Here is a 22,008-nt window from a genome sequence, read left to right on the forward strand (position 1 = left end):
CGTGTGGATTTCTGCAATCAGCAGCAGGCGCTCTGGTAAGACCGAAGCAGTAGATAGCCATGTAAATCCACAGAGCTGTACACAAAATTATACTTTGTAGTAAACGAGGAGATGACGCTGAAATCTATGATGTACAATATATGAATTATTTTTTTTGACAGCGTACTTCCTGCAGTGGCTATTGTGTAACATTACTGACACCTATTGACCAGTGTAGTCACGTCTTTGAGTGCATCTTCTGAACGCCTTATATTTGTATATTTTTATGCTAGTCAAGAGTAGGCATTTATTTTTAACGCAGGGGTCAGCAACCCACGGCTCCAGAGCCGCATGTGGCTCTTCAGCCTCTTTGTTGTGGCTCCCTTCGCAATCCTCAAGTATTTAACAGTAAGTAAGTAAACATGTTTGTCACCAAAGGTAAACAGTTTACATTTCAATATTTATGTACATTTATATTCTATATTAGCAAGATCTGAATTTTAATAAAATAAAATAAGAAAGGTTGCCGACCCCTCGGGTACTCGGCGAGGCTTGAAACGCTTCCCTGTAAAAACCGAAAGATAACACAAAAGTGAAAAAAATGAGAGCGAAATGTCATCGGTTGTGTCGTTTTTGCGTACATCCGAAGTAACAAAAACAACACACAAACCAAGAATGAATCAATACATCAATTTTTCATTAAATGTTAAATCAGGGGGTCGGCAACCTTTCCTATCAATATTTTAATTTAATTTTTTAATTTTATTTAATTTTATTTTACCTCCTCGCTCACTAAAGGAAAATAGATAAATTTTTTATTAAACATTAAATCAGGGGTCGGCAACCTTTCCTATCAAAATTTAATTTCATTTAATTTAATTTTACCTCTTCGCTCACTAAAGAAAAACAGACTGGAGCCTGTTGAAAAGCTTCCCAATAAAAGCCGAAAGATAAGACAAAAGTGAAAAAAATGAGAACAAAATGTCATCGGTTGTGTGTTTTTTGCGTAACAAAAACAACACACAAACCAACAAACGGCGACCAAAATGATACCGCACTGAAACAGCACTGCTCCCATTGGCTGCTTGTTGCCAGGCAGACTTGTATATATCATACCTGTCCCCACAGGCCAATGTAAAGATGGTGTAAGGAAGGCGGAGTCTGACACCGCGTGGAACTAAAAGCCCAACTGTGCGGTCACCCAGGGTTCGGGTGCCTGGCTGTAAGTATGAGGATGCATTACGCGGCCCCACGGAGGACCGCCGTCTCATTAGGGCGGCCACATGTCCTATTAAAAGGCAGCTATTTCCTGTTGTTTGCACACTCATGTGTCCGCCCCCCCCACGCCCGCCTCCTCGCTAATGTGCCACACTTTGTCTCACAGTTGAAAGCCAAAGGATGACGGCCGCCAGCAGCCCCGTCAGTAGCCCCGCCTCCTCCCGCTCCTCACCCGCCTGCCTCCCGGCAGCGTGCCGCCTGAGAAGAGGCGGCGCTGCCCGAACCCGACTGCACCTGCGCTCGGCCCCGGGCGTGTGGCTCATGGTGGGCGTGGCCGTGGTGCTGGCGGGGATGAGCGTGGCCGTGGCGGGGTATGTGTCCGCCGTGCCCAAGCCCGTCGGGGGGCGCGTGGGCAGCCACGTGGAGAGGATGAAGCTGGCGGGGCCCGTGGTCATGGGCGTGGGACTCTTCATCTTCATCTGCGCCGCCACGCTGCTCTACGAGAACCGGGATCGGGAGGTCCACAGGTTGAAGTCCTCGGAGGACCTGGAGGACCTGAAAGGGGACCTCGGCTGGGATGACTCGCAAGACCGAGCCAGCTTCAGCAGTCAGGAGCATTGGGAGGGGAGAGACGGGGACCAGGGGTGGTTCACGCCCCCCCTCTCCAACCAAGACTGGGCCCTATACCCCCTCCCTTTGTGTCTGGGCCGACACAACCACGAGGACAACGCAACATCTCAGCTGCCTCGCACCGAAACCGAGAACGGGGCAGAGAAGGAGGGGAGGTCCACTCTCCTGGCCAGAGTTCTGCACCACCAGGAGCCAAGCCCCCGACTCTCGTCCTGCGACCTGCCGGTTCCTCACTCCTCCGCCTACGTGGACGGTGAGAACCGTAACACACGGACGGCATCGGCACTCCTGCCGGAACCTTGAAGGGAAACCTGAAGATCCCATGAGGTGTTTGAATTGTAAATGTTCCAACACCTTAGAGAGGCTTCCAGACTGCCGGCCGACAACTTCACGCCTTGAGCCGATGCACTTCCACTTCCTCAAGGCGGGGGGGGGGGGGGGGGGGGGGGGTTCTGACTTTCCAGTTTTTCTGGGACGGAACCTAAATCCTCTCTCATACAGAGATTCCGCAAAATTGACGTCATACATTCATTCATTCATTCCGAGGGTGGGGAGAGACAAAATAAGAAGCCAAAAAGTTACCACTTCCACACAAAATAGGAGGAGAACTCATTCATTCGTTCATTCATTTTCTACCGCTTATCATCACGAGGGTCGCGGGGGTGCTGGAGCCTATCCCAGCTGTCTTCTTAGGGCGAGAGGCAGGGTACACCCTGGACTGGTTGCCAGCCAATCACAGGGCACATATAGACAAACAACCATTCACACTCACATTCATACCTATGGACAATTTGGAGTCGCTAATTAACCTAGCATGTTTTTGGAATGTGGGAGGAAACCGGAGTACCCAGACAAAACCCAGGGGAGAAGATGCAAACTCCACACAGAGATGACCAAGGGTGGAATTGAACCCTGGTCTCCTAGCTGTGAGGTCTGTGCGTTAGCCACATGGCCCGCCATGCCGCCCTTGCGTCATACAGAGAAGCTAATATGTCCACCCATCGACATGGCCGATGTGTACGATTCCCGTCACGCGGCGGACAGCTGCTTTCAACGCAGGGTGGGGGAAGTGAGTGTTGAACTTTGCACCCTCTTCCGCTGTCCCCTTTCACACATCCGCCGTCCTGAGAAGACGCCTGAGTCTTTCACACGTCTGAAACATCGCAATTTCACACAGCCGCCGTCCTGCCTCTACACCCCCACCCCCCGTGTACGCTGGGACGCCGCATAATTTAGGATGCGGCGTCAGATCCCGTGTTGGAAAAATGGCGCATCAGAGCCGTAACAGGAGAGCAGGCATTTATTTGCCGGTGTTGCAAAATTGTGTAATAATAATACATAATAGTACATCCTGTGTCATAAAATATTGAGGCATCAGAGCCATAACGGGAGACGGTGCATTTATGTGTCTTTCAGAACCCAGTAAATTGGGGCACTGCTGTGTTTGTTTGCGTTTCATAAGACAAAATCTGTCTTCCAAAAAACGACTTCTTTGCTGTGATGATAGAAATACTTGTGAGGTATTTGATTATTGCATTGTGTGCTATAGCAGGGGTGTCCAAAGTGTGGCCAGCGGGCTTTTTTTATTGGCTAGCAGCACATTCTAAAAATAGTAAAAACTAAACAATATATAAACAATACAAATAATTGACAAAATTGTTAAAACCATACATTTACATACATTACGATGTCATAATTACATCAAAAATAACATCATGCTAGTAGCATAAAGATGTCAAAATATTATGAAAAACTAACAAAATCTTATCTTAACTAACAATATCTTATTTTACAAGACTAAATTTGTAATATTCCATACATGCATTTTCAATATCCTCGCAGGTATGCTGGAGCCTATCCCAGCTGTTTTAGGGCGAGAGGCGGGGTACACCCTGGACTGGTGGCCAGCCAATCACAGGGCACATATAGACAAACAACCATTCACACTCACATTCATACCTATCAATTTGGAGTCAATGTTTTTGGAATGTGGGAGGAAACCGGAGAAAAACCGAGCCCAAGCCGAGATTCGAACCCATGTCTCCCTAATGTCTGGACTGTGTGACCTACATGCTAACCACTCAACCACCGTGCGGCCCAATTCATAATATTATGAGGACAAATACTGCCATAGCATTGAGTTGTTGTAATATTATGACAATCAAAACAAATAAAGTTGTAATTTTTGTAAAAATGTGTTCTAATATGTGAATGGAGTCAAAATATTATGGGAATGAAGTCATCATATTACAAGAGAAAATTAATTATTTCATTATTAATTAATTATTTAAGAAGAAAGTTGAGATATTTGGGTAAAAAAACTCATAAAACTCATAAAACTCAAAAACAGCATAAAAAAAAATAATAGGCTTTTTCACTTTTAGTTTTTAACTTTAGCTTAGCATACCTACATGTGTTGGTTTATGTGAGCCCCCTCACTGGAAAAAGTCTGGACGCCCTCAAGTTAGAAACTTCACACCCCTGTTCCGGCTTTCCGGTATTCCCTTTCACACAGTCCCCGTCCTGCCTCTGTCACACCTCTGACGTGGGAGGAAAACGGAGTACCCGGAGAAAACCCACGCAAGCACGGGTAGAACATGCAAACTCCACACAGAGATGGCTGGCGGTGGGGAAAGACAAAATAAGAAGCCAAAAAGTTACCACTTCCACACAAAATAGGAGGAGAACTCATTCATTCATTCGTTTTCTACCGCTTATCCTCACGAGGGTCGCGGGGGGTGCTGGAGCCTATCCCAGCTGTCTTCTTAGAGCGTGAGGTGGGGTACACCCTGGACTAGTGGCCAGCTAATCACAAGGCACATATAGACAAACAACCATTCACACTCACATTCATACCTATGGACAATTTGGAGTCGCTAATTAACCTAGCATGTTTTTGGAATGTTTGAGGAAACCGGAGTGCCGGGAGAAAACCCACGCATGCACGGGGAGAACATGCAAACTCCACACAGAGATGGCCGGCGGTGGGGAAAGACAAAATAAGAAGCCAAAAAGTTACCACTTCCACACAAAATAGGAGGAGAACTCATTCATTCATTTTCTACTGCTTATCCTCACGAGGGTTGCGGGGGTGCTGGAGCCTATCCCAGCTGTCTTCTTAAACCTATTTGATATAGGATGGGCTCTTCCAGGCGGGGGGGTTTGCTAACGCTCGCTCGGAGAGAGTCCGTTTTAAGAGGATGAGGCAGATTAGCTGCCAAATGAGTGCGTATCTTATCGCAGGCGTGGTATCATCTGGTCTTTATCGGAGGAAATGGTCTAAAGGAGAGATGGCACGTTAAGGCCACACTCCTCTCACTCCACACCTACTGCTCAGGCTAAAAATACCAGCCGCTGCTTTTTGCATTCTTCTTTAAATTCACAATGTCAGCTGCTTCACCGTCTTTTTTCCTCTTCTTTCCGTGCGGTCAGGAGAGGTGTTAAAGAATTTCAATTAGCGCTGGGACGGAAAAGAAGGATGGCATTTAAAAGGGGGGGGGAGAAATTCCAAAGAAGCTATTGAGTTTTCCCTGACGCAGCAGAAGTCAGCAAAGCTTGGCTCTCCCACCGTCTTGACCTTTTCATCCCGCCATCATCTCCATCATATACTTTATTCCAAAAGCTCCAGCAGGTGTGTCGCTTTTGGCTTCTTCCTCTTACTGCAGGAGATGGCTTTTAATGGCGGCTTTAGGGCTTTTACACCGAGTGTGTTTTCTCACTGCTGAAGTGTACAGTCATTTGCATCTCTCCACCCCCCCAGCCCCCCCCCAACACGCAGCTGAGGTCTTTTTGTGTGTGTGTGGGCAGGCTGTGTGGAGATGCTATGATTCTGCGGCAGCAGGAAGTTAGCGAAGGTGCGAGTGCATCTTGAAACAAGCTGCCAGCCTCCTTCACACGAGTTGCTCAGAAAGATGGCGCACGCACACACGCACACACGCACACACGCACACACACACACACACACACACACACACACAAGCAATGACATCTCATTCTCGGCGAGATATGTGTGAAACATTCAAGAAAGTGATCAGTTCACGCTACTTCTACCAGACAAATAATGTTGTTTTAAATATTTTATATGTTATAAATAAATACTATTTTAAATATATATATATATATATAAACAAATACATTATAATATAGTAATATTATTAGTCAAAAATATGCATTTTTTTGTCTAAATTCTGCATTTTCAATCATAAAAAATGACCAAACTAAATAAATACATAAAGGCATTGAGACGATGTATTCAAAGACACTACGAATGATATGTAGTATTCCACACTGGTCACTAGGTGTCAGTAAGACACACAATCACCAGACTTTGCATTATCTCACAACAGGCACAATAATAAAAACACTTCCTGTTCGCCCTCCACTCGCCCCCCCAGACAACACATTTACAAGCACAAGTCTTATTTCTGTCTTAAATGGCTTATTTACTTATCTGCTATATTATATATAGTGTAGATGTAAAGGCGACCATATGGGTTTTAGTTCATGTCTGGGGGGGGGGGGGGTTGTAATGATGTTAGAACAGGATTTACAAGGTCGTAAACTGCTTTTCTGTGGTCTCAATAAACCCACACCCTGGTCGCTATTTGAGGAAATATGGAATTATGGACATCACTGGTTTTTTTTGCATATACAGTCATGGAAAAAATGATATTCCTTCAGTTTATTGATCAATTTGAACGCATTTTACAACCAAAGGTACATTTATTTGGACACTGTGCCACCCCAGTGTATTCATTCATTCATTTTTTACCGCTTTTTCCTCACAAGGGTTGCAGGGGTTGCTGGAGCCTATCCCAGCTGTCTACGGCCAAGAGGCGGGATACACTCTGGACTGGTGGCCAGCCAATCACAGGGCACATATAGACAAACAACCATTCACACTCACATTCATACCTATAGACAATTTGGAGTCGCTAATTAACCTAGCATGTTTTTGGAATGTGGGAGGAAACCGGAGTACCCGGAGAAAACCCACGCATGCACGGGGAGATCATGCAAACTCCTACTCTGCGCGCTAACCACTCGACCGCCGTGCAGCCCGGCTTTCTTGACAATAACCCAAATGACTGAAGTTCTTACATGAATAGCTATCAAAAGAATAAACTCGCATGAGCTATTTTTGTCGTCGTTATTATATTTGTCCAAATAAAGCAACCTTTAGTTGTGCCAGGCATTCAAATGAACAAGAAACTGTAGAAACAAGGGTGGTCTCATCATTTTTTCCATGACCGCCGGCATACATTTTGTTGGATAATAACGTTTTCTTTTTGGATGAAATTGCCTTGTGTACTGTGAACATTTAACAGTGTTACCTGGGAGGATATTTAGTGTGAAATATTCATATCAACGCTTTGGATAAAGTTTAGCTGCAGTCGAATACACTGACTGGACAATTTCAGTACCTTTATGCACACAGCATAACATCTCCTGTAAGCAAAAAAAAAACAAAAAAAACAACTGCTCTTGCTCTCTTATGTACTATTTGTGAGTGTGTGCGGCAGTTATATAATCCAAGCAATGCAGTTTTCATGCTGCATTGTGAATATAACTGAATCAAATCCTCACCTCCGGAGTATACATATGTATGTGTATGTGTGTGTGGTACCGTGTATCTAAGCAGACGGACAGTAGGATGTAAGCCTCTTATCCGAGCGCTGACTCAGGACACATGCAGTTTTCCTCTTCTGGAAGAGAGAAACACAAGCCATGAACTGGTGAGCGTGATGTTGCAGGCTGAAAATGTTCATTTCGATTCACCTACGAAACACCAACAACAACAACAGTGCAAATGAGCTTCATATGTGCCATTCATACTGTACGACACACTAATGAAACCAAATCTCTGACATTGAAGTAAACACACTAAGCCGTTGCTTGTCGCCATTGTTATCGTCTCTTGTTGTGATAGGCTGATGCTAATTTTCAGGTATACAGCAGCAGCTGATTAGTGCTGATCCTGAAAGCAGAGGCATGACTGACTAATCCAATTTGAAGTCCGCCCCCTGCTCTCCTTTGCAGCCCTCATGGTGCACACAATAGGAAAAGTATCCCACTGACAATGAAGGGACTAACGTTTTGCCTTTTTGCTATCGTGATGCTCATGTCGGCTCAAGGTAAGGTTCGGATTACTGATGTTCGGTCTACGGTTTTCTTGAGCTATACAGCGAAACAGCTTCGCCGCCTCCTCCAGGATATGTTAAAGAACTGGTAAAATGACCAGTTACACTTACTGGTTTATGTCTTGCAATTTGAAGCTTTTGATGACTTTGGACTCGACTTGAGTGGTTAGCATGTTGGCCACACAGTCAGGAGATCTTAAGTATCTCTGTGTGGAGTTTGCATGTTATCAGCAAGACAACACATTTTCCCACAGACTCTTCCATATCGAATCCATTTATTAACGTCCAATCAGGTTTAAGAAGAAAGATGCACAGGTTGCATCCTGAGTCTTGTCACTCTTGTCTTATTTTATTTAAAGGGGACCTATTAAGCTAATTTTCGGAGCTTTGTATTGGACTCTGACTAAAGCAGCTACACACGATGACTGCACAGAAAGCTTTCTAGATCTTCCAGATTCTGCACCTCGTTCTGCAGTATTTCAATTGACTTCCTGCTTCCCACCCAAACGGTCTCTCTAGGTACGCCCACTCCGCTGTGATCGGCCACACTCCCAACAGTTCCAGAGGATTTTTGGATCGTAGGTCTTTGTTTGTCTGGATCACGTTGATGTCAGTAGAACCCAGGACTCTGTAAAACCGAAATCCAAAATTTACTTCCAAAAGTGCAAACCTCATTATCTGACGATTTGGCATCATTTAACTCTAGAATACAACATTCTTAGGTCCCCTTTAAAAATAAAACAATTCAAATGCATTCATTGTATTTGTCAATGACTTGAGACTTGACTCGACCTTTCTGAATCATGACTTGCCAGTCTTGAGACTTGGAATGAAAGACTTGAGACTTTCCAGAGACTTTCAAAACACTGACTTTCTCCCAACTGCTCGGACCCATTCAAATGTCTATGACATTACACATTCAACGTGCCAAAGAAGTAACAGTATTGCAGTATAAATATTAAGCTTCCATTGAAGTTACACTACAACTTTTGCAACGTTAGGGTTAAAAGTGTTAAAACAATGAGTGTCTTGTTGTGTCTGCTGAGAGGACCTGAGCTTGCCACAGCTAACGAGATGAGGGCGGATGAAGAGTTCAGCTGAAACTCATCTTACGGGATCAAGCAGCCACTCTGCAACCAAATGAGCTCTGAGGCTTTTTAGTCCATAAGTTGTTGTTGGTAGTTGTTCCTTAAAATAACAGCTTAAGAAGAACGAACAAAGCTACGTCGTTTTTTTCGGATGAGGAATAGAATCTTTGTTACAGTCTTGGCAAGCCTGCAGCACATTAGTGGGCATTAGTAAATATTTATTTACTACAAATGATGTTTTATTGATTATCGATACGCTCTTGTTGTGTATCTTTTTTTATTATTATTATTAAAATACAGCCGCTATAAATGTCTTCCGCCAGCAAGTGTGGACTCACTTTGGCTTTTATAGCATTGGATTAAACAACACTGACTTTACCAGATGTCAGAAGTGCCTCGTGAAATAACGACTCACAGGCGGCAGGACTAAGTCACCTCGTTCATCACCACGCTTGCGGAGAAAACTGTGCCCAGAAAGACAAATGATGACTTTTCTGTTCAAATGCTAAATCAGTGCTAGTCAATTTTTTTCTGTTGTTCATGGTCATTAAAAAACCAAACAAATAAGGTGTGTATGATATTTTTTCTCAAAATACATGAATGCTAAGAATCTAGTGTGATAATTTGTCATTTTCCCATCTGGCAACACTACCCGTGTAGCCATCTGTGTGTCATCTCTCGCCGTTCATGCGACAGAATAAGTCATGGCATGTTTGGTAATGTGGTTTGTGTTACCGGTGGACCAGCCAGGGCATCTCTGATAAATGTTACGACTGCTGAGTTTTATCACACACATAAAGTGCATTCGTTGGCTGTGCTTCATTATCTCATAGCAGTGTCTCTGTCAGCCAACAAGAACATCAACAAGTCAAAGACAGCCCAGCACATTAGCGTAAAGTACATAATAGGTAATACGTAATAGACACGATCTACCCACCCTCCTGCTAGCTTCATGTTGCCGTTCCACTACAATGTCGGATTAGCATTTGCATTAAAAACCTGACTGTTGTAATTATTAGATTATATTCAGCAACATAACCCTCCCCTTTTCTCTTCAATTGCCATTGTTCACTTAGGACACAATCCAGGTTTAAGCCCTAAATATGCCTCCCACAACTATTGAGTACATGTAAAGTACATCATGTACAGGTACTCACCACTAATGACAGATGATGCAGGAACTGATGGAATCGGAGTCACGATGCATTCGAGGGCCTGACAAAAAATGCTCAATGCTTGACAAAAAAATATCATGTATGAAACAGCATGTCTCACTTTACAATACGTACACAAAAATACAGTAACACAGGAACTAATGAAGAGCTCATGGCTGAGGCACATCAATATAGGCACATGAATTTAGAGTAGTTACTGAGGAACTAATGAAAAACTAATGAGGAACTAATAAGTAGTTACTGAGAAACTAAGGCACATTAATTTAGATTAGTTACTGAGGACCTAAGGCACGTGAATTTACATTAGTTACAGAGGAACTAATAAGTAGTTACTGAGGAACTAAGGAATGTGAATTTAGAGTAGTTACTGATGAACTAAAGTAGTTACTGAGGAACTAAGGCATGCAAATAACTAATAAGAAGTTACTGAGGTACTCGGGCACATGAATTTAGAGTGGTTACTGAGGAACTAATAAGAAGTTACTGAGGTACTCGGGCACATGAATTTAGAGCAGTTACTGAGGAACTAATAAGTAGTTACTGAGGAACAAAGGCACATGAATTTAGAGCAGTTACTGAGGAACTAATAAGTAGTTACTGAGGAACGAAGGCACATGAATTTAGAGCAGTTACTGAGGAACTAATAAGTAGTTACTGAGGAACGAAGGCACATGAATTTAGAGCAGTTACTTAGGAACTAATAAGTAGTTACTGAGGAACGAAGGCACATGAATTTAGAGCAGTTACTGAGGAACTAATAAGTAGTTACTGAGGAACGAAGGCACATGAATTTAGAGCAGTTACTTAGGAACTAATAAGTAGTTACTGAGGAACGAAGGCACATGAATTTAGAGCAGTTACTGAGGAACTAATAAGTAGTTACTGAGGAACAAAGGTGCATGAATTTAAAGTAGTTACTGAGGAACAAAGGTGCATTAATTTAGAGTAGTAACTGAGGAACTAATAAGAAGTTACTGAGGTACTCGGCACATGAATTTAGAGTAGTTACTGAGGAACTAATAAGTAGTTACTGAGGAACAAAGGCGCATTAATTTAGAGTAGTTACTGAGGAACTAATAAGTAGTTACTGAGGAACGAAGGTGCATGAATTTAGAGTAGTTACTGAGGAACTAATGAAAAACTAATGATTATTCTGTAAATGTTATAAAAAACATACAAATAAAGCCTCCTTTCCTCAAATAAATGCTGGTTCTCTTCTGCAGTTCTTAAATAAACGTTGCTGAAGAGTACTTAACAATTGTAGGGGAAAACCCTCCATTTTTCAATTTAGCTGCTGCTTTGATGTCTTTCTCTTTCTCACCCTTTCTCTCCGTCACACACACACTGCCAACACATGACTAATTGTGAGGGAAGTCGTCTGTTTGGATTCTTGGGAGTAAATGCACGACAGCACATCTATTATATCTATTATACTGCACATTCTTGGAGGGTTAAGGCTTTGTTATACACGATGCCAACTCTTTTCTGTTTTGTCCCCGCCATCTGTCTGCTTATTAAAACAGGATGCTGCCCTAAGACCCAGAAGCCATCCCCGAACAACACAAATCACCCAAACAAATTCCAGACCGCTGGAGAATAAACAAAGCATCTCTTGAGATGTTGGAGCGCTCAACAGAATGAAGCTCCTTAACAATGTTTAGGACACCTCTTACAGTAGGACCTCACATTAGCGAGGGAACTGGACACCACACACATTTATTCCATCTTCTCAAAGGCAACACGAGAGAAACGAAACTTGCATACTATAATTTAGAGTAGTCAACGTACAGCTTGAATAGCAGTACATGGACTAGAATAGCATCCTCACAATGAGCATGTCCTTGGTGTCACTATTTATCACCATTGTTATCTAGCGCCGCCTTAATCCTCTTAGACATGGAATTTACCAAAGCTGCACAGCTTCTTTCTGGAATCCTCTTCCACTCCTCCATGATGACGTGTCTGCTTGAGGAAACCTACCATCAGCACTCAATTCCATCACCTGTGCTGATCTTGCTACTTGTGTTGCCAGATAGAGCGTATAACTGTTTCATTTCTATCACATTGGCTCTTGAGAAGATGGACTGTAATACAAATGGTGGCTGATTCGTGTAGGCGTGTACTCGCTTTTGCGTGATACTAGTCATTGGGTGAGCTTGCACAATCGTTCTTGTGAGGTTTGTCAAGAGTACGTCAACAGTACCTGTGTGGGCGCAGGTGAGGAAGAGGAGCCTCTGGAGCAGATGATGAACGCAGAAGGACTTGAGGAAGAGGAGGAGCTTCTGCAGTGCTTTCGTTGCGACCTGGGTTTCTGGGATGCCTGCTACACTACAGAAACCGACTGCAGCCCCGGGGAGCGTTGCTTCACCGGTCACGGGAAGGCAGGTACGTTGCCTATTGTACTATTTTAGTACCTGTTGTGTTAAAGAAGCTTGTCATGTTTTATAACCCCCCCCCCCCCCCCACCCACTCAGCTGACGTCCTGGATGTCAAGACGTTGGGCTGCGTGAAAGCAGAGGAGTGCGACGTGGAGACCACCGTGGAGCTCTTCTCCAACAACACCATCTTTGTCATGACCAAACGCTGCTGCGACGCCTCCTTCTGCAACGCGGCGTTCGGACTTCAGGCCGACACACTTTTCTGCATCACTGTCGCGTTCATGATGTCCTGGCACTTTGCAGGGGCCTCCGCACACTGAGAGAAGCCAATGTTTATTCACTGTGTGCTGCCAATACAAAAAAAGGGACTACACCCACATGGTGAAGGTGACAATTTACCAGTTGCACAGGCTTGAAAAACAACATCCGACAAGTTTGCAGAACACAATTTAGCGTACAACCCTTTCATATAACAGGATAACACATGAAAGTATATTTAACAGCTTGTTTTTAGATGAAGAAAAGCATCAGAATTCTTTGCTAGTATTCGGAACCTTATTTGGAACCTGCGTTCCAGCAGCACAGGTCAGTTGTTCGGCAGCTGTCCAGCAGAGGGCAGAACCTCCTCCTTCATAAAGCTCTGCAAATCCACGTTTTCGTCTTCCAGATCCAGGCTCATAAATCTCTCCACAACAGTCCTGCACCTGAGTCGGCAGCAGAAACACACACCCCGGCATGTCCAACACACACGACTAAACAAGAGAGTCACACAAACCTGTTGGCCTGCTCATCCGATGACGCGCTGTCAACACGTTTGATGGGTCTTCCTGTCCTGTAGAGCTCAGACACCTCCACGCCTCTCTGTACGAGATTGGCAGGCAGGCCGGCTAATCTTGCCACGTTGGCCGCGTAGCTACACTGGCAGATGCCTTCCTTCAGTTGGTACAGAAACACCAAATCATCCCCGTCCGTCTCCGTCTCGAGAGTCTGAAACACAAGCAGAGTCTTCACGAGTTCCAACAAGCTCTCCGGCACGCTATTTCGGTCTTCCTGCGCTCACACGCTGCAGGCTGGAGGTTTAAATATTGCAGTGAGAGCATCTGCTAGTACCAGAAGAGACAGCAGGCCGGACGTGGGTAAAAGGCCCAGCTGCAGCAAACTGTGGAAGTTAGTGGCCAGCAGGACATGAGGAACATCTGCAGGAGCTTTTCTCAGCCAGTGAGAGATGGTGGCTGCCAGCAAGGACAAGCCATCCACCTGTAAGAGGCACAGGCGAAGGAAGAAGAAGACAAATCACACAACAGCCTTGACGTTGAGCACAAATGACACGACTCAAATGCAAAGAAGTAGATCACAGACAAAATGGACATTTTATGTTGTTGACAAAATCAATCATCTTAGCGCTGACATGTGATGTCATTTGTATCTATGACTTTCTAGGGCAGGGGGTGTCCAAAGTGCGGCCTGGCCGTGGCAGGTTGTACAAGTAAAACAGCAAAAATGGGAACAATAGAGCAAGTCAAAAATGTAAAGAAAAAAGATGATCTGCTATTAATAATGAATAATCCAAAGCTTTGAGTTTAAATATGCTATATGTAAATATATTTTTAGCATTTTAATAAAATAGTTATCATAATTTGACATCACCAAGATTAATGTTTTAATCTAATTATGGCCATTCATCTTATTATTACGGCTATTTTGCAGGATCTCTGTGTGAAAGGGGCTACAAAAGTCTGCAGTCAGGCTGAAATGTTGTCTCCTAGATGGTTAGTGCAGCCGTGACTTTGCTGGTAATAAAGCATCTCATCTTAGTGTTGCCTCTGAGGCAGAAAACAAAACCTGCCTCCTGCTGGTGTTATTGCAGATACTTAAAAAGAATACTAGTGCAATGAACACGTCAAATAGAAGCTTATGAATATGTTCATATGTAAGGCATTCATTGGAGGGGAGGACTTTACTTGTGCTATTGCATTTCTTATTATAATAAATATTTGATCTTTTTCCGCTATAATGATTAATCATGGCGAAAAATACAATTAGCATATTTATATGCATGTTTTTTTGACTAACAATATGTTGTAGGCCACCATGAAACAGTGTGATTTATTAGTTAATATATATGGAAATAACACGATAAGAGTGACATGGCAAAATTCAAAGGGCAATTATATTATGAAACATTTCCCACCAAGCGGCTGCATGACACGGTCATATTTAATGCATGACACGCCTTAAATTGGTAAATGTTAACTGGGACCGCCTAATGTTAATAAGTGTGTGTTTAATTCTCCTTACAGTGTTTGTCCCTTTTCCAAATTCATCGATGAGGACTAATGAGTTGCCGGTGCCACTGTTCAGTATTTGGGACATCTGGAATATGGAGGGAAAAAAGATAATTATATTGGGTAAACATGTGTGTTTGTGAAAATGTCCTGACGATGGAAGAGTGATGTACACCTGGATGACAATTAGAATGACATGTCATCTATTTTACGTATGTTATTTTGTATTTCCACATCCTGAGACAGACGTATCACAACAGTGTTGTGTTCGTCTACCTGGTTCAGGTCTACCATGAAGGTGCTGAGGCCTACAGACACAGACTCTCTGCCTTGCAAGCAGGTAAATATTCCGTCGACCAGGCCGATCTCCGCCTCCTTTGCCGGCACGTCGGAGCCAATGAGAGCCATGAACACAATCAGACCCACCTAGCAAACCCATTGACAAAAATGTGGTTTAAAAAAAAAAGACTGAATTAGCAGCGATTCAGAAGTACAAATGGTGAATCCAAGGGGAAGCTTGGGAGATCAACCAGTACAGGGCGTACCCCGCCTCTCACCTGCTTGAGGTAGATGCTCTTCCCGCACGAGTTGGGTCCAGTAATGATTTTGACTCTGCCCTGCGACTCACAGCTCTCAAACGGGTTAGCCACAAAAACAGGAGAGCACAGCTCCAGCAGCGGGTGTCTGGAAGCAGTGTTTCAATTAATAAGCCTCTTTTTAAAAAAAAAAAAAAAAAAGTATTTCATTTGTGTGACAAGTGCCCACCTGCCCTGAGTGATGGATATCTTCCGTTGGTTGACTAGCTTGGGTGAGGTGTAGCCGTACTCCTGGGAGGCTTTGCTCAACGCCATGAGACAGTCCAGCTCAGCGGTCAAATTCAGAACCTTCAAGGAAGGAACGGATTCGTACTTAGAATAATGCAACCTAAATGTAACAGTTGTATATGTCTGGACTGTATCATACTGACAGGAATATTTTTCATGCTTTTCTGCTGTATTAGATTGTGAAAGTGTACATAATGCTGTGATATTAGATGACCTTATAAAGGGCGGCGCTCCTCTCCAGTATGGCGTCCTGCAGCTGACTCATGACTGTCATCTCCATGTCTGGAGGATACAGGCTAATATTTAATACCAGGAGCGCATATTTACAAATGTTTTGTAAATACAAGATACAGTGTCAAGAACCTCTAATGTCGCAGTGCAAATCCCCCAGCAGCACGTCAAGCTCCTTCGTCCTCTGGCTGCGGTAGTGGAGTCGATCTTCTGATAGAAACTGGCCTCGCCACAAACAAACATACACACCGATGAGCATAAGTCAAAACAGAACGGCAACAAACTCTTACGCTGATTAAAAAGAGCTCTTAGAGCAGCCTAAACATTTTTCACAAGTAAAATCAATCAGCGCTGACCGTGGTATCGATATTTTGGACGCGGACACTATCTGAGCTATTAAGATCATTAAGATCACGCATCCTGCAACGTGCGGCTGATATGCTGAGATCTTGGGAACATCCCCAGAAGAATTGATAACCATTAGGGTTGGGCACAATAAATGGATTTGTGGATTCACTGTGTGGAATTGATTACCACAAAATGCTCTAATTATAGCAGTATGAATTATTTACGGGTTGTTAATTGGAAGTTAGGGATAATAAATAAGAGGCTGTTACTTCCTAAATGTGAAAACCCATTAAACGCAAATGATTTCTTTACATGTATAATGATTGGTGATTTTTTGAATAAGGGATACTGCAGCAGAACCAATGTTGTCATACTGGTAAGGAGCACACAAAGAAAGGTGAATTCATGTTAAACAGTCCAGTAATTATAAACACGCACACGTTTGAGTAGTGCAACCAACATTTTAAGACAAAGCAAAGAATGTTGTGTTAAACCATGCCAAAGTGAGCGCTGAAAGAAGTTTAAAACTGCCCCTTTGTGATGTCAAAGAGGGGTGGACATCCTTACATGGATCATAGCGAGAAAGCACTTTGGGCGTGTGGCCAATCACAGCGGAGTGGGCATGCCCGGAGGCGGGCCGTGTTTGGAATAAATTAGAACCGCTTTGACAGGAAGCACAAATCAAAAGGAAATAGGTGCAGATTCTGCTAAATCTAAAGAGTTTTCTGTGCGGGTTATTGTGTGTAGCTGCTCTATAGGAGCCCACAGCTCAATACAAAGGAGCGAAAATGAGCACAATAGGTCCCCTTTAAGGTTATCATGCCCTGCAGCTGGCAGAGGTGCCGTTGACTCAGCCGCCACAGCAATGAAAACCATGCTGGAGGTCGTGTCAAATGTGAAGATAACGGACCCACCATGAAATCAAGCCCCACTAACTCAAAGTCTTCTTTCTCTACCATGGTAGGCAGACGAGGGATGGAGAGCAAGAATCCAATCTGGTGAGAAAGTCGCATATAAATATCAGTACGTTCATGTCTATTTTTTTATATTTACACACCAGCGGGATGTAGATGACGCAGCAGGAGGGTATGTTGGCATCCAGGTGTTCCAGCTCTCTTCTGGCAACATCGGTTAGGAAGTCGGACAAGCCCGCCATCTGCCTTTTCTCTAATAGAGAAAAGAATAGAGATAAGACACAGTCTCATTCGAGCGCCACCCCCCCACTCTCGTCACTCACTTTCATCAACTGCGGGATCTACATTTGGTTTGATGGTGAAACGGTTCTCGGTTACACTAGTTTCAAAATCCACCTGCAGTTAAACAACAAGTCTCATGAAGTGATAATTACAAGCGATGATATGAGATTTCGGGCGGCACGGCGGACAAGTGGTTAGCACGCAGACCTCACAGCTAGGAGACCAGGGTTCAATTCCACCCTCGGCCATCTCTGTGTGGAGTTTGCATGTTCTCCCCGTGCATGCGTGGGTTGTCTCCGGGTACTCCGGTTTCCTCCCACATTCCAAAAACATGCTAGGTTAATTAGCGACTCCAAATTGTCCATAGGTATGAATGTGAGTGTGAATGGTTGTTTGTCTATATGTGCCCTGTGATTGGCTGGCCACCAGTCTAGTGTGTACCCCGCCTCTCGCCCCCAAAGTGAGCTGGGATTGGCTCCAGCACCCCCGCAACCCTTGTGAGGATAAGTGGTAGAAAATGAATGAATGAGTTTTCCTCCTATTTTGTGTGGAAGTGGTAACTTTTTGGCTTCTTATTTTGTCTTTCCCCACCTTCGGTCATCTCTGTGTGGAGTTTGCATGTTCTCCCCGTGCATGCGTGGGTTTTCTCCGGGTACTCCGGTTTCCTCCCACATTCCAAAAACATGCTAGGTTAATTGGCCACACCAAATTGTCCATAGGTATGAATGTGAGTGTGAATGGTTGTTTGTCTATATGTGCCCTGTGATTGGCTGGCCACCAGTCCAGGGTGTACCCCGTCTCACGCCCGAAGACAGCTGGGATAGGCTCCAGCACCCCCCGCGACCCTTGGAAAGGCGGTAGAAAATGAATGGATATGAGATTTCATCTGGTACCACACGGCTGATGAGAGAGGCGATGTGGTGGAGGTCATCAGAGAAGCCTTCGCTGATGTCCCGGAAAAGATGAACGGACTGAGGCAGGTGACGCACAGTATCTCTGATACACACGGCACTGAACACGGTCTAAAAAAAAAAATAAAAAAATACACACCAAGCCTCCCCTCGCACAGTAAAACAACATACTGTAGATAAGTCGTTGCCTGCATGGTGATTTAACCTTGTAGAGATTCTGCCAGTCTGTTACTTTGGTGTGTGAGAGAGACATCCTGTGTAGAAGTGTCTGCAACACACACAATCCGATGTTTACGCGCGGGAAACGATCACAGATGTAGTTTTGGGAAAAAAAAAACAAAACAGGTAGGTCGGTCGTAATTACTGGGATGTTTCTGATGTTGCGTAGCGACGACTGTAGGGTGCTCAGGGAGTCTGAGTTCCGAGGCGATGCGAAGAAGCGGATAACTTCCTGTCTCCTGCGTAGCACGGCGAGGTCCACGGTGGGACGCAGGAACCACTGACTGGTGCAGACAGAGACATTGCTCATAGTGAATAGCGACAGCAACACATTGAGTTTAGATTGCGTCCCTGTATACATTACATCAGGGGTCTCAAACACGCGGCCCGCGGGCCAGATGTGGCCCACAGGACAGTAGTTTGAGGCCCTCGTCTTGATATGAAAGTTAAAATGTTAGTGCGGCCCGCGCAAGTTTGATATGGATGCTGTATGGTATCATGTACCCAGAAAAAATTATTACGTTTGATTAATGTTCATGTTAAAGGTTAAATAACTGTTAATAGTTATCCTCCCTATCCGTGTGGAAGTGGTCAGGCAAATTATTTTTTTCAGATTATAATTAACAAAGCATTATTAGAGCCCTGTAGACATGACAAAACACGACTATAGTCACATTTATACTCTTTTTATTTACGACATATTGCGCAACTGCAGGGTCTTGAGACAAATGCTAACTCGCAAACTAGAGAGCTAGCGACCTAAACGGTAGCCTTCAAGTTATTTCCTTTCAACTGAAACAGCCAAAAACTTACCACTTCCACACGGATAGGGAGGATAACTATTAACAGTTATTTAACCTTTAACATGAACATTAATCAAACGTAATAATTTTTTTCTGGGTACATGATACCATACAGCATCCATATCAAACTTGCGCGGGCCACACTAACATTAAACTTTCATATCAAGGCGGGGGCCTCAAACTAGTGTCCTGCGGGCCACGTGTTTGAGCCTATCAGAGTTACTCACCGTAACAGTCTGGAGCCAAACCTGCACCTGCAGCAGTTTAGTATCCCTGAAACACAGCGTAATGAAAAAGCGCCGATACAGCGTATGTGCGTTGATGTATGTTGATGTCTCTTCATCTGGAGAAGATTGTGTGGTGCTTCTTTGCCAAAATACCATAAAGACTAAAGCCTTCTTTTTCACCCGAATGAAGCTTGTACACTGACGGGTGGAGCTCTGATTTAAAGATCTGCAGGACACTGGTGCAAATGTAATGACCCGTCAACCAGCCTGACATACAGTATATACTGTATATAATGTATCACTCACCTGTATGCATCTTTGTTAATGTGAACGACACCCTTACTGGGTTGGGGAACAAAAAAAGTCATTTGCAAAATGCTAATTTGGAAAATGACAAAATATGAATCCGTTTATTGATGTGCGTCTTACAGTGTGTAGGCACGGAAATGCAGGATAGGAACGCCGACACTGCTGTCTTCCAGCTCAACTCCCACTCTCCTCCTGTCCAGACATTTTAAAAGAGCTCCAACTGCCCTCAGCTAGCCCCCCAACCCCATCACACACACACACAAACACACACAAACACACACAAAGGCTATAAAACTGGTACTTCATGAGCTGGAATGTGGTATCAACAGCTGGCTCACCATGAGGGGGAAGTCAAATGAGATACAGGAGGAGAGGTAGGCCAACTTCTCTTGCTCTGAGATGGAGGCAGGCAGGAAAGGCAGATGGGCCAAAAGCAACCTCTGCTTACCGAGTTCCAGACCTACCGCATTCAAATTCAAAATGTGAAGACTGGAAACAAGACATAGCGGAAAGCCTTTTTGGAGTGTTTGTTTACCAAAGTCAACATATGGATAGGTAACCACTTCTGGTTTGTAGTCTGGGTTTGACCCTGAAAGGAATTTGACACACAAAAAAAGCAGCTAGCAAAACAGGTTTTTATCCCATATCACTCACTAACTCTTAACGTCACACTCTACTTATGTCATATCATCGCCTTGACCCAGAAAAAAAGCTTGTCTCATGTCCGAAAACACAACAAAACAACTCCTCCGGCACATTTTAACTCCCTTTTCTATTCCCAAACTTCATTATCCTCCAGAGACACAGGAAAATAAAGTTGATTCCCCGTTAAATAATAAATTGAGTGACAAAAATATGTCACAGAATTTTTTTTTAATGCAGTATTTAGTGCCAACCGAATCGTCATTTTTTTTCCTATTACTTTGATGAGTAAAACATACATTTTTAAACAGAAATTTATAAACAATTGATGCATTTATACAGTACAATCTCACTGGACTGATCCCAAGAAAGCCCAGAATGATATTCTTGTTGAGCGTGTTGCATTGGAAATAGATCTGTAAAACACTTACATTATTATACACATTATGTATTTGTTTTATAGTATTAATATTTGCCATACAGTGTACATAAACTGCATTGATGGGTCTATTCCCATGAACTCACCAAGTTGTTGCAGGAAGCGGGTCATGCAGCGCTCCTGCTTTGCGCTGGTGATAATCACTTGGGGACTAATCTCCTGAATGACTAAACGATGAGGACAAAATATGAATATATGAATATGCTTCAGGAAGATGCTCCACTGGTGCAATGCATACTTCTCGCCAGCAGGTGGAGCTCGTGGTTGTCTGGAGTATCCATCATGTAGTTAATGGAGGAGTCTTTGCAGTCATAGAAGCAGAGGCCCACTTGATCATGTTGTGCCAAAACGCTCAATAAAATCTAGAAACAAACATATACAGCGTATGTATGGCGTTGAGTGCCATTATGTTATCTTTTTACAGTGAAGCAAACCTCGGAGGAGTCCTCCTCTTCTTCGGTGGAAGCAAATATGAGACCTTCACTTCCTCCTCCTCTCAAGTCTTCCATAGCAGCCATTCACAGGTCTGAATCCAATACTGTCTAAAATTATATTTAAAAAATAAAAACTCGCCCAAACATGATATATGTCAATAATAAAAAATAATGTATATAATTACGTGACATTTTCATTGCACCTGTGGCTAGCAGTCCGAATCAGACAGCTGCTAATTAGCGACAAGAAGCTACAACTTTGCTTCGTTAAAAACACATTTAGGAAAAAAATAATTAATGTTAGATAACACTTACATTGTCAACTCTCTGATAAATGTCAGCAAGCAGTAATTAACGGTGGAAAGAGAGTGAGGGAATCCGGGTTTTATCGACTGCTGTGTAGCATTAGCCGTATGCTAACGTTCAATGGCGGAGGAGGGAAAAGCCACGCCGCTTTTACGACACTTCACTCCGTTGTCATAGCAACGGAGTGCCATCCGGCTCAGCGCTCAAGTCACCCATAGAAATATAT

The 22,008-nt window shown here is 43.7% G+C and overlaps 3 protein-coding genes and 1 long non-coding RNA gene across 6 annotated transcripts in view; 2 read left to right on the forward strand and 2 right to left on the reverse strand.

Annotated features, from left to right (window-relative positions):
• The window catches only part of LOC131137289 (uncharacterized), a 2,588-nt gene extending 365 nt beyond the window's left edge, over positions 1-2,223 (forward strand). The window contains exon 2 of the mRNA XM_058085032.2: positions 1,364-2,223. Coding sequence (XP_057941015.2) covers positions 1,378-2,130 — 753 coding nt within the window. The 5' untranslated portion in view covers positions 1,364-1,377 and the 3' untranslated portion in view covers positions 2,131-2,223. The remainder of the gene's footprint in view (positions 1-1,363) is intronic.
• LOC144902006 (uncharacterized) overlaps positions 1-8,805 on the reverse strand; it is an 11,743-nt gene extending 2,938 nt beyond the window's left edge. Inside the window, exons 1-2 of one of the 2 annotated variants that reach the window (XR_013630232.1) lie at positions 8,431-8,805; positions 7,454-7,532 (exon numbers count right to left, since the gene is read on the reverse strand). This is a non-coding gene — a long non-coding RNA (uncharacterized LOC144902006). Of the gene's footprint in view, positions 1-7,453; positions 7,533-7,605; positions 7,684-8,430 lie in introns of those variants that run through there. The other variant, XR_013630231.1, reaches the window with a different exon arrangement.
• On the forward strand, positions 7,825-16,169 carry LOC131137290 (protein Bouncer-like). 2 transcript variants are annotated; one of them, XM_078798288.1, is made up of 4 exons: positions 7,831-7,961; positions 11,754-12,380; positions 12,448-12,615; positions 12,705-16,169. In XM_078798288.1, exons 3-4 carry the CDS (start codon positions 12,474-12,476, stop codon positions 12,926-12,928), a joined length of 366 nt encoding a protein of 121 aa, XP_078654414.1. In that variant the 5' UTR covers positions 7,831-7,961; positions 11,754-12,380; positions 12,448-12,473; the 3' UTR covers positions 12,929-16,169. The 2 variants fall into 2 exon arrangements, with proteins under 2 accessions (XP_057941016.2, XP_078654414.1); XM_058085033.2 differs by lacking the exon at positions 11,754-12,380 and having other exon boundaries at positions 7,825-7,961.
• On the reverse strand, positions 12,720-21,961 carry msh5 (mutS homolog 5). Its single transcript, XM_058085029.2, has 25 exons — positions 21,792-21,961; positions 21,477-21,584; positions 21,281-21,404; positions 21,129-21,209; positions 20,497-20,550; positions 20,300-20,421; positions 20,082-20,191; positions 19,959-19,994; positions 19,806-19,888; positions 19,653-19,698; positions 18,768-18,906; positions 18,609-18,671; positions 18,386-18,514; positions 17,534-17,606; positions 17,354-17,463; positions 17,211-17,291; positions 16,081-16,168; positions 15,932-15,999; positions 15,659-15,777; positions 15,451-15,577; positions 15,170-15,319; positions 14,907-14,981; positions 13,719-13,865; positions 13,384-13,595; positions 12,720-13,312 (listed from the first exon to the last, which is right to left on the reverse strand). Exons 2-25 carry the CDS (start codon positions 21,558-21,560, stop codon positions 13,195-13,197), a joined length of 2,439 nt encoding a protein of 812 aa, XP_057941012.2. The 5' UTR covers positions 21,561-21,584; positions 21,792-21,961; the 3' UTR covers positions 12,720-13,194.
• Between the last annotated feature and the right edge of the window lie 47 nt (positions 21,962-22,008).

Source organism: Doryrhamphus excisus, linkage group LG17, assembly GCF_037039965.1.
Source record: "Doryrhamphus excisus strain RoL-2023G ecotype Guam linkage group LG17, RoL_Dexc_Guam_v1.1, whole genome shotgun sequence".
In the NCBI taxonomy this organism is placed as follows: Eukaryota; Metazoa; Chordata; class Actinopteri; order Syngnathiformes; family Syngnathidae; genus Doryrhamphus; species Doryrhamphus excisus.